Source organism: Helianthus annuus, chromosome 17 (genome assembly GCF_002127325.2).
Source record: "Helianthus annuus cultivar XRQ/B chromosome 17, HanXRQr2.0-SUNRISE, whole genome shotgun sequence".
NCBI classification, from domain to species: Eukaryota; Viridiplantae; Streptophyta; class Magnoliopsida; order Asterales; family Asteraceae; genus Helianthus; species Helianthus annuus.
Window position 1 is genome coordinate 20123913 of NC_035449.2, and position 12544 is coordinate 20136456.

The 12544-nt window shown below is 39.8% G+C and overlaps 1 protein-coding gene across 1 annotated transcript; it reads left to right on the top strand.

The window, feature by feature from the left end:
• The first annotated feature begins 952 nt into the window (after positions 1-952).
• On the top strand, positions 953-1983 carry LOC110924627 (GEM-like protein 7). The gene is made up of 2 exons (XM_022168618.2): positions 953-1582; positions 1668-1983. Exons 1-2 carry the CDS (start codon positions 1082-1084, stop codon positions 1854-1856), a joined length of 690 nt encoding a protein of 229 aa, XP_022024310.2. The 5' UTR covers positions 953-1081; the 3' UTR covers positions 1857-1983.
• Positions 1984-12544: the final 10561 nt, after the last annotated feature.

Consider the following 12544-nt stretch of genomic DNA (forward strand, 5'->3'; position numbering starts at 1 on the left):
ATGCACAATGTACAAGTCATGCCCTATAAAACTCAAAAAGTTCAACGCGTTATGGCCAGCACGCGTCAAAATGAACACGCGTTATCGAGTAGGCGGCGGCGGTGTGCCGTGGTTGTATAACGCGTTATGGCAAGGCCATAACGCACCGCCCCGGGTCACCTTATCCTTAAATATCAAGATATTTTTTTATCGTTTCTTGTTTTGTATATAGCTCCCAAAATATACCATCTATGCCATGTCATGGGTACAATAGCACATGGCATACATAATGATTCTGTATACCTTTCATGTCCCATATAAAAAAAAGGAAGGAATAAAAAAATGACACACTCTTTTTCCCATTAGGTGACCCGGGGCGGTGCGTTATGGCCTTGCCATAACGCGTTATACAACCACGGCACACCGCCGCCGCCTACTCGATAACGCGTGTTCATTTTGACGCGTGCTGGCCATAACGCGTTGAACTTTTTGAGTTTTATAGGGTATGACTTGTACATTGTGCATTAATACTTGTATATTGGAATCCCCATCACTAGTGATTCCACCCCTCCTACATTTCTATCACTAGTGATGGAAATTGGATTGATGACATGGCATTAGTTGATTGGATAGTGGGAGTGATGGAATCCATCACTAGTGATTCCACCCCTAGTCCCCTAAGAAAGCTGTGAAACACTTTACACGTCCATTCGATTAAGCAAAATAAAGCCACGGATTCGGTTTGCTTAGATTGGTAGTTGATTATGTCATTTGCATGTGCTGTGACCTATTGCCATGTTGAATCTAACTAATATGCTTTTCCAACTTTGTACTTTGGGACTAGTGGATATCTATGTAAGGAATAGTCAGCATGGCAATAAAAAGTAAATGCATAAATCTATATCAAAAGGAGGGATACCAATAAAGGCAAAGTAGCTCAGAAAATCTAAACTACCAACATTCTAAATTATTCAAAGGGGCAAATTTATTCAGTCAAGCTTTTCTTGCCTTCACATGCTAACCACCAACAAGCATGACTCACAGGTGACTCATCCAACTACAAGTTGTTGGTTTACGACATCTTTATCAGCTTATATATACCATGATCCAGAAGACGATCACCAACAACTTCAGCATTAAGCACAACTACTGGAGGCCAAATATGGATAGCAGATTCTCAAACACTGTCATGGGTGCCCAGATTGTATCAAGGGGACTCATTTTGTCTAAAGCTTATCAACCCATTTACACTCTTCCGAATTCTTCCAAACTCAACACCACAGAAAGAATAGACACTCTTGCGGTGTCCACCAAAAATCACGGCAACCGTAGCTTAGGACCAAAACTAATAGAAATTGTGAAACACAGGCTGAGTTATGGTGCAAAAATCCTACCACTTGGCCGTGAAGGAAGAATTTTCCGTAAAAGTTTCAGTACAACGGATTGTGAGAACTTGTTGCATACTTCAAGGTGTTCCATATACACTACAGCTGGCGCGATCAAGGGCATACTGTTCATCTCTAATGAAAGGGTGGGATTTTGCAGTGATAGGTCCCTCAAAACATATTCTGCAGCAGGGGAGATGTTAAAGTTCCAATATAAGGTAAGCCGGCTTTGATGTATTTACATATCATGTATTTTGCTTATACTTTTTATAAAATAGTGTCTTGACATGATTGTTTGTGTAGGTTTCAATTCCGTTAGAAAAGATTAAAGGAGCAGAAGAGAGCATGAACATAAAGATGCCATCAAACAAGTATGTGGAGTTGGTGACTGTGGATGGTTTCAGCTTCTGGTTTTTGGACTTTCCAAATTCTAAGAGAACTTTAAGATCTCTCCGTCAGGCAATTAATCAGTCACGATTGCTTACCCAATAGATATAGAACATTAGTCATGAATGATCCATGTATAATACAACAGTATGTTGTATGGCCATTTTTTTGACAGTAAGTTGTATATACATTTGTTTATAGACATTAGCCATTGTCAATGACTGATTTTCCATTGCTTGTTTGGTTACTTGTTGTATATAAATTTCTTCAACAATCATTTCTCATATTATGTTTTCGTATCAGTGTTGTATGCCAAAGAAAGTTTAAACATCACCGAGACGTAGTCATCTTCATACTGAAGCAAATCTGTTTTTATATTTGACCTTTTCATGTGTTATAATGATGAATTAACTAGATGTCTTTTTAAAGAATTCATGAGAAATACAAATAAAAAAGCCACTCACTGTTACACATCCTTTTTCAAAGAACACTACTTATACAAACCAACCATCCACCCCAAAAAAATAAAAACAAATTTAAAACTAAATCAGGTGTGTTCACACTCTCGTCCGTGGCTCAACTAGGAACCATGCACAAGTGCCAAGGGAACTAGGGAAGGGACAATAGCTCAAATGCTTGGCTCAATCTAACCAAATTCTAATTTTAATTATTTTTTTTATATAACATCGAATCTAGTGTTTTCTATTAGTTTGTAAATTTATATTATTTATAAGTTTTAACTGATCACCTTTTATTGTGTACATTTTGATATAAACTTATTCAAAATTGAGTTGTGCACAATACTAATTTTTTTTTTGTTTTTTAACGGCGTACGTAATCAGTTTATATATAACATGGACTAGCAACTCATTAGCCACCACCAAAAAAAAAAAAATAGCTATAAGTTAGAAATTACATCAAAGTTACACCATATTCACCAATCTATCAAATCCAACTTCTCCCCAATTTAATTCTACAAGAAAGATAAAGCCATTAGTTCTTGTTGATACATATCTTGTGGATACAGCTCGGCTCGGTTCGACTCGGCTACGAAGTGAAGGCCGTAGTCAAGACAACCTCCTGTCTTGACTCGGTATGCGATTTACTTTGTATCGTTTGATGAACATGTAACTGCGTGTGTGCAGTATACATGATTAGTTTGTGTTTAGATTAAGTTTGTATGTTGTCTGTTTGGTTGCTTGGCCCATCATTGATGAAGCCCATGTCCAGGCCCAACACATATGACGAAATCACATGTGATGAAAACCAAATAGGACGAAATCCATAAGTGGTGAAAACACTTATGGATGAAAACCAAATAGGACGAAATCACCTGATTTCGTCCATATTCTTGATTTCGTCCATGTGTTTTCGTGGGTCTTGATTTCGTGGACCACTTTACTATATAAACACAGACAACAGACATAACAAACAGAGAAGTCTGAATAGATTTCCATAGAACACACACACGAGAGAGAGAGAGTTTACAGAGCACATTTGTAAACGTTGATTTGTAACTGACTTTTCATAGTATTAATACAGTGGTGTTAATCGTTGAAATCTCGTGTCCATATTATCATTGCGTGTTCTATCTCGGTTTGCTATCTCGGTTGGATTTCGCACAACCGGGTTAGTTTGTACACAAGGATTAGGCGACTAGATCCTCCCCTAGCCGGACCTACAAGGCTCTTCTCCTTGTTAAAACCGAGAGTTTTCGGGTGTGTTTCGGGTGTTTGAAGTTTTTATTTTTTCTTGAAAAATCTGGTTAAATCTTCAAATATCTTCATATTTTGCTGGAAGTTCACATAAAAACTTTGTTATTTTTCATTCTTACATGTTAAAAGTTGGTTTTTAGTGAAGTTTCGAGCAAAACCGCGTTTCGGAAATTTGTCGGTTCACCGGAAAACTCATAGTTTCACCGGATAAACCATTGTGTTCTTGACATATTCAAGTGTTCTTCAAAGTTTTATACTTTTTGATCTTTGAAAGTTATTGTGAAAGTTGTTGTTGTTTTGAAAATTGTGATTGATTAAAATAATCCATCACCTTACTGCATTGGTAATTGGATTTGATTATAATATTGTTCATCATCATTTGGTTGGTAACTTGAAAAATGTGAGCCGAAAGCAAGACAGTGTGTAAGGGTAAGGTGGCTTTGACAAAGAAGTCTTTGTGTCAGTAAGAGATAAGGGTTGGTGTTCAAAATATCTTCTTGTCTGGTTCAATTGTCAACGAAAACCAGCTGGACGAAATCACCATACATATCTCAGTCAACGAAATCATTTTTGTTCAGTCAACAATATCAAGCATCCTTTCAACGAAATCAGAAACAAATCACCACTTCTGGACGAAATCACCAAGTCTTCATCAACACTTGTTTGGACGAAAACAGCCCTGATTTCACCATACATCCTAGACGAAAACACTTCTGGATGAAATCAACTTATTCTAGTCAACGAAATCACATTTAGTCAACAAAATCAAGCTGTTGGACGAAATCACTTGCTGATTGGACGAAATCACTTGCTGTTGGACGAAATCACTTTTCCTGACGAAATCAGAAGTGTCAGTAAAACATTTCAGCAACGAAATCACTTTTCCTGACGAAATCAGAAGTGTCAGTAAAACATTTCAGCAACGAAATCACCATTTCAGCAACGAAATCACCATTTCAGCGACAAAATCAAACATATCAGCAACGAAAACCCCTATTTTCGTCACATATCTTTTCATATTGTTAACAGAAGCTTTTTAAATCATATTTAACTGTTTGATTTGAGTGTGACTTTCAGGTAATCATTTTTAGTGATCAAACATGAATCCAAGTTGGTGGGGTACTCCGGCTCCAAATGGGGGAAAGTATAGAAATACAAGTTCATCTCCCTCATGGTGGGGTACACCGGCTCCAGATAGTGGAAAGTACACAAATACAAGTTTATCTCCCTCATGGGCCGAATCTCCGGTGTCGACATCTTCACAAGCTAATGCAATATCAACCGGTCAATGGGCATTCGTATCGAATCAAACTCTGAGCATTCAAAGTATTCTATTAAGCGAAAGCGAAACCGGAAGTTTGAATCGACCTCCAAAGTTGATGCACTTAAATGAATATCCAGGATGGGCAGAGAGGTTCAAAACATACGTGCTTGGGCAAAATACAGAATTGTGGTTACGTTTCACCACAGATTTCGATCAAGCAATAGAGGTTGCCGCTTCATCTACTGCTACGTTTGCCGATCTTCCTGAAGATCAGAAAAAGACGTATGATCTGGAAAAGAAAGCATACGCCATTCTTACTCAGGCATTAAGCAAAGATATCTACCATCAATTTGTCAGTTTCAAGATGACCAAGAAGTTGTGGGATGCGTTGAAGACCAGAGGGGTAGGAAATGAAGCAACACGTCAACTGCGACATGATCTACTCAAGAAAGAATTCGATGGCTTCACATGTATGGATAAGGAATCGTTGGGAGACATGACAAGTCGGTTTAATCATTTGCTTACTGAGTTGAGTAATTTTGGGGTAGTAACAACTTCAGCAGAGGTGGTGAAGAAGTTTGCTGATGCGTTGCCTCCCCAATGGAATAGTTTCTTGGAGATTTTGAAGTATAACGGGGTTTTGGCTACTACAAACATCAACGACTTCGTGCAGCTTTTAGAGAACAAGGATCAGGAGGAAACCTTAAAAGCAAAAAGAGTTCCAGTGCCACAAAATCCTGAAATGTATTATGAAACTCCAAGTACCTCTTCTGCAAAGTCCATTGTACCATGCAATCCTGAAATGTATTATGGAACTCCAAGTACATCTTCTGCAAAATCCATTGTACCATGCAATCCTGAGATGCATTATGGAACTTCCAATTCTTCGTCAACAAGACCCGGTTCACATGCTCCACTTCAAACGGCGTTTGTCACAAGCACAGATATGTATGGCAATCAAATACAAGTTCCTGTTAAGCCAGCTCCCACCACAGACTTGTATGGGAATCCACTTCCTGCTCAACAACAGGCATGTTATGGAAGTACATCATCTGCTGGTCAGCAATCTAAGCCAAATACAGTACGGCTCGACACTTCAAGCTTTTCAAAGGTCAGTGTGGAAGTAGCAAAGGAACACATGGAGCTGCTTAACACTTTAGTGAGCGCGTACTGTGGGTTAGTGGAAGGTCAGATTGGGAACATTAATCTGACACAGGAAGACTATCAGCAGATTGACAAGGAAGAGATGGACTTGATGGACATCAAGTGGGCTTTTGCTAGTGCTGTGAGGAGGGCAAAGGATTTCATGGAGAGAACGGGCAGAACCAGCTTGGAAAGCAAGAAAGACACCAAGTATGGGTTTGATAAACAAGCAGTGAAGTGCTTCAACTGTGGTGAACGGGGGTCACTTCAAAAGGGAATGTACAAGGCCAGCACAGCATGGGAACCAGAATCCCTTCAGAAATCAAGGCAACCAGCAGGACCAGAACAGGAACACTGAGCGCCTGTTGATACCAGTCAACAACCAAAGTCATGCGGGATCATCAAATGCCAACCAGGCTCTTGTGGTTCAGGTAGATGAAGGCTGCGATTGGTCAATCCAGTTGAGTGGTGATGCTCCAGATAGAACAACATGTTTTGCTGAAGTTGTGAAGGAGTTAACTCACGCCAGTGGTGGAGAATCTTCCGCCAATGGTAGTGAATCTTCCGAGGATGAAGACTCTTCGGGTTATAGCAGGAGTTCAGATGAAGAATCCTCAAGTTCAGGCGATGATCATGTGGGTGAGACATCTAGTGCGTCGGCTGATGCAGATATTGATGAGCTTTTGGAGGAAGCTGCATCAGGAACTGAAAGAATATCTATCTTGATGGATCAAGCTGCTTATTCTTCGTCTTCTCTCCATTCAGCCTTTATGGCTAATGTCGACAGTTCATCAAGTCAGGTATGTGTCGATGAACCCACTGCTATTAACTGTGATAATTGTGATAGTTTGACTGTTAAGTGTGCTGAGTTAGAGGCAAACATGTCTGAGTTGCAAGGCAAACATGATGCTTTACAAGCTAGTTTGTTTGACTTGCAAGACAAACATGTTTCTTTGAATGCCAAGTGGTGTGACTTGCAAAGCAAACACGAGGCTTTGCAAGAGAAGTATGATGTGACATTCATCCACAACCAGAAGTTAACCATGGATCTTTCTAAGTGCACTGAAGCCAACATGTTTTATGAAAACCATGAAAAGGATTTTAAGTCGGTAATTGAGAAATTAAAGAAAGATAAAACCGAGTTAACAAAAATGGTTTCCAGAAAACAAACTGATATTAATTTGTATATATCTCGCCTTGAGATAATGCAAAAGGAGATGGCTTGTGTGAAAACCGAAAGTGAGGCGATCCAGCTTAAGCTAGACAGTTATTTGAGCTCTAGCTATGTGTTGGATCACATCATTGACATTCAGAAAGAAAAGCGGGATGTCACATGCATAGGCTACAAGAAATGTCCCCCACCAGTGAGACACAATTATGATGCAATGCCTGACGAGGAAGACAGAACTTTCGTTGAACCATCTGTCCCTCTAGATGTAAAGGAATTTGCAACAGGACTGGGATACAAGAAAGAAGCATCATCAGATTCAGATGTATCAGCAGAAACATGTGTGTCTTCTGCTGAACAGAATCATGATCCTCCAGTCATTATTGAGGATGCTGATTCTTCTGATGATGAATCCGATGATACTAATGTAGCAAAGTCTGATGCGGAAATCAAAGAGGAGGACATACCTCTTGAGAATCATATTCTATGTGATCCTCCTGCAAAACCCGCTAAGACTGTTGCAATCCAGTCCTCTTCTGAAAAAGAGTCGGAGAGTGAGAATTTGCTGTATACTTTGGTTGGTGATGATAAGATTTATTCAGACAAAGATTTCCCCGTGACCAAACTGACCGTAAGCGATCTGTTTCTGTAAAACAAGATCCCCGTCTTGTAAAAGAAAGGGAGAAGAAACAGAAACGTCTACAGGTCAAGGAAGTTGAAAAGGCGTTAAAAACAGAGGTTGTCCAAACAAAATCTGTTAAATCGGATGTTAAACAGGAAAAACAAAAACAGATTTGGAAACCAAAATTGGTAACTGTTTCAGGGGGAGCCATATCAATTCCGAATCATCGGGAAATGGATGTTACAATTCTCGATGATGACGGACGACCCAAGTCTGTGAAGGCTTGGGTTCCCCTCTCCAACTAATCTCTGAATGAGTGTGCAGGATGTTCCAGGAGGAACTATTGATAGTCTTAGGATTGTTGATAGTGGAGCGTCCATGCACAAGATTGGAGACATAAGGCTCCGAAATATGGTTATATCTAGGAAAATGTTGTTGCCATTGATGGAGAGAGAGGAGAGAAAAAGAAAAAGAAGAAGAATATGTTGGTGAAAGAATGTGGCTGAATGAAGTTGCAAAATTCGACCAGATGAAAAATGTGCCAAAATTTGGTTGTTATGGTTTTTGATCGGGTCCTCAGGAAAGATTCCAATGAAATGTGTGCGGATGCCTTGGCATGGATTGAACAACCGCACACCACTTCTGAAAGAGAAAGACAAAGACCTTCGCTGGTGGAATATGGAAGACCAGCCGGACCCGGAGGTTTATGATCTTGTTGCTGTCAAGAGATTTCTCAGTAGCTGCAAATTCGACTTTGAAGTCCACACCGGGTGGATATCCAATTTGGGAGAGCACTCAGATTCCTTGCAATGCATGAAACAGTTGCAGGATACGGTTTTGAATTTCTAATCTCTCCTATGCTTGTCGATATTTAAGCTGCTTTATGAATTATTATCATCTCATACAGCACTCTTTGACCTGACACATTGATCTCGAATATCACCTTACACGTGATTGTTTCACTATGAAACTCGTCAATGTTGTCATGGTCCGCACCGCTTACCGACGTGCCAACTGATTTTTCCAAAATTCGATAAATCTTTTCTGATAAAAACTTAATTTTGGTAAACGACATTAAGGTCAAGCAAGAGTAAAACCAACATCGGAAAATCATTTTTGTAAATATCTTTGTGTCTTTTAAATTTGTCTTAGTTTATTGATTTTAGGGGGAGTAAATCCAAAATTTGAAAAATCCAAAAACATCGAAAAATTTCAAAAAACACAAAAACAATAGAAAAACAAAAATGAGTTTCCTGGCGAGCAAAAGAGAAAATGATAGTACATCAGTGGTCTATCCAAACCTCTTTAAACCTAAACTGAAAAACGATAAGCAGCTCTATATAAGATGTATCGGTAGGCTCACAATCATTTTATAGTGTGCAGGGTGATATAAATCTTAAATCGACTGAAGATCAGGTGGGAACCATTCATTGGCATATGGTCTTAGTACCGAAATTTCGTTTGATAGATTGCCGAGGTTCTGAGATATTCTGTCTTTATGCTGCTTATCATCTAGGTATCATGGTTGTATCTTATACCGAAAAATAACGGGGACGCAAGTCTAGATCTTCCATGATACTATACATACGTGTACATACTGCATTCGACCTCAATAAGTGATAAACAATCACATGTCCAAACAAATAAGTGATAATATATCACATTTATCCGGGAGTCAAGTTCGTCTCTCTGCTGTACGAAAGTACTGACCTGTTCACGGACTTGCTCCTGTGCCCTCATGCATATGAAAATCAAGTTCCTCATCAATAAGTGATTCTATCACATAGGGTTTGTTTTCAAATCAAAATAAGTGAGAATCTCACATCATATACGGTCAAACAGATGATAATCAGTATACTCACCGGTAAGATGAACCCTCGTGCATATCTTGATACGGGAATGTGTCGTGATGTGGATGAACACCGGTCGGTAAGTATAAATCATACCTTAACGTATCCCCTTGCCATGATTACATCTGATAAGTTGAGTTTAAGTGGACAACAATACCGATGATTGTTATAGGATGCTTATCTTAATGTTAATTAATTGAACAACATGAGCGTTTTGGCATGACCGTACACTAATATGATTCTCTTACCCTCGAAACTCACAAAAAGAATGTATGTATATATTTATTTACTGCTTTCAGTCTTTACATTTCAAATATTCAAAAATACCAAAAAGATTTTAGGTGTGTTTTAATATAAACTTTCTAAAAGCCAAAAAAAAAGATTTTATTTCTATTTTATTTTCGATCGTACGATGTTGGAGCTCGAGTCTTGGTTACCTGAAACCTGAACGAAAACCGAATTGACTAAATCTTCATAAACGGTTGAAATTTGCAAGTTTTGAAAGTGAGAAATTAAAATTGACAAATTTGTTAAACTTTCAAGCTGTCGGACGGTAGTTGTTTGAACATGGTCATACGTGTGTCATTTGTTTATGCTAACTATATTCCAAGCAGTTGTTCTCATTACGCGTTTAGATTTCTTGCATGTGCAGATTCTAAAGGCAAGGAGAACATGGTCGATGACAAGCTTCGGAATGAAGACACGACATGAAGGCACTCAAGTGATGAAGATGATCGAGTTGCCGCTGACCTTCATCAACACCACAAGGATCTGAAGAATTGACAAGTCGAAAGATTCACGAGCATAACTCAATGGAGAGTTTATTTTAAGGGGGAGTTTGTTAACACACTTCTTAAATGAAAAGGGAGTTTGTTGATACACTTCTACTTACGACGCGTGAAGACTTTAAAGATCCTTTCCGAGAATGAATGCACCATCAAGAGATGGAGAACGAGATTACGAACCTCGCGAGCAGCATCCAAGGGGGAGTTTGTTGATACATATCATGTGGATACAGCTCGGCTCGGTTCGACTCGGCTACGAAGTGAAGGCCGTAGTCAAGACAACCTCCTGTCTTGACTCGGTATGCGATTTACTTTGTATCGTTTGATGAACATGTAACTGCGTGTGTGCAGTATACATGATTAGTTTGTGTTTAGATTAAGTTTGTATGTTGTCTGTTTGGTTGCTTGGCCCATCATTGATGAAGCCCATGTCCAGGCCCAACACATATGACGAAATCACATGTGATGAAAACCAAATAGGACGAAATCCATAAGTGGTGAAAACACGTATGGATGAAAACCAAATAGGACGAAATCACCTGATTTCGTCCATGTGTTTTCGTGGGTCTTGATTTCGTGGACCACTTTACTATATAAACACAGACAACAGACATAACAAACAGAGAAGTCTGAATAGATTTCCATAGAACACACACACACGAGAGAGAGAGTTTACAGAGCACATTTGTAAACGTTGATTTGTAACTGACTTTTCATAGTATTAATACAGTGGTGTTAATCGTTGAAATCTCGTGTCCATATTATCATTGTGTGTTCTATCTCGGTTTGCTATCTCGGTTGGATTCCGCACAACCGGGTTGGTTTGTACACAAGGATTAGGCGACTAGATCCTCCCCTAGCCGGACCTACAGTTCTTCCATGATCTTCCTTGAGCATACATCTGTGTCGTTAAAGACATCTTTGATAGCATTTAAAATTCAAATTTTGTTGACCACGTGATTGTTGTAATTTCCTTATTCTAAAGCTTAAATTAAGCACATCCCCATTATTTATAAGGGGCCTGTATCCATTTGTAAATCAAGGAAAATCATTTATCTTTTCCTATATGGTATCAGCCTCTCTTTCCTAGGGCAAAATACCACCTCCTACCTCTCCGATTATTCCCCATGGCCTCCACTGATTCTTCTTCATCTACAAAATCAGATGCTACTCTTCCTATGGCAACCCTTCTACACATGCTCACCATAAAATTATCCTCTACAAACTACCTGGTATGGATATATCAAGTCTTCCCTCTCCTATCTCATCAAAAACTCGCGGGCTATGTTGATGGAACTATTCAAGCACCGGCGAAAAATACTATCACTGATGGAGCAGAAGTTCCAAATCCGGATTACTCCTCCTGGTTGGAGGCGGATCAACGTGTTATCCTTCTTCTTCAATCGTCTCTCACCGAAGAAGCTATGGCCGAAGCAATTGGCCACACAACCGCGCGCTCCCTTTGGATGGCTTTGGAATCAGCCTATTCAAATGCCTCTGTTGAACACACACAAACCTTACGGGACTTGTTAAGACAACTTCGAAAAGGTACCTCATCAATTGCTGACTTTAGTAAAAAATTCAAATCATTGTGCGATCAACTGTTGGCAATCGGTCATCCCGTTCCCGACATGGACAAGATTCACTGGTTCTTATGTGGTTTGGGGCCGCGTTTGAGACTTTCTCAACAGCTCACCGTGCCCTTTACCCGCCACCTCCTTTTCGTGATTTAATGTCCAAAGTTGAATCTCATGAGTTATTCTTGGCCTCTCTTAATAGTTCGACGCCCCCACCAGCGGCGTTTATCGCTCGCCAACAACCCACCCCGTCAAACCGGGGCGTCTTTGCTCGTGGATGCGGTCGCTCAGGCCGCTTGGGTACCCAACAATCAGGCACTCGCGGACGAGGTAAACGTATTCCACACTGCCAGTTATGTCGTCATGATGGCCACTACGCACCCGCTTGCCCGAGCTTGTCTTCCTTTGCACAAAACTCTTCTTACAATGCAGCAACACATCTTGCTGAGGCCTTCCATGCTCATTGTAATGTTTCTGATCCAACTCCGGATTGGTGTACGGACACGTGAGCAACAAGTTATATGGCTCCTTCGACAGGTTCTTTACACAATCTTAAACCATATAATGGATCTGATAAAGTGGTTTTCGGTTGTCACACCCCAACCAATGGCGGAAACATCGGGATGAGACGAAGTATGAAGATTGCTCGAGACATCATAACGCTAATAA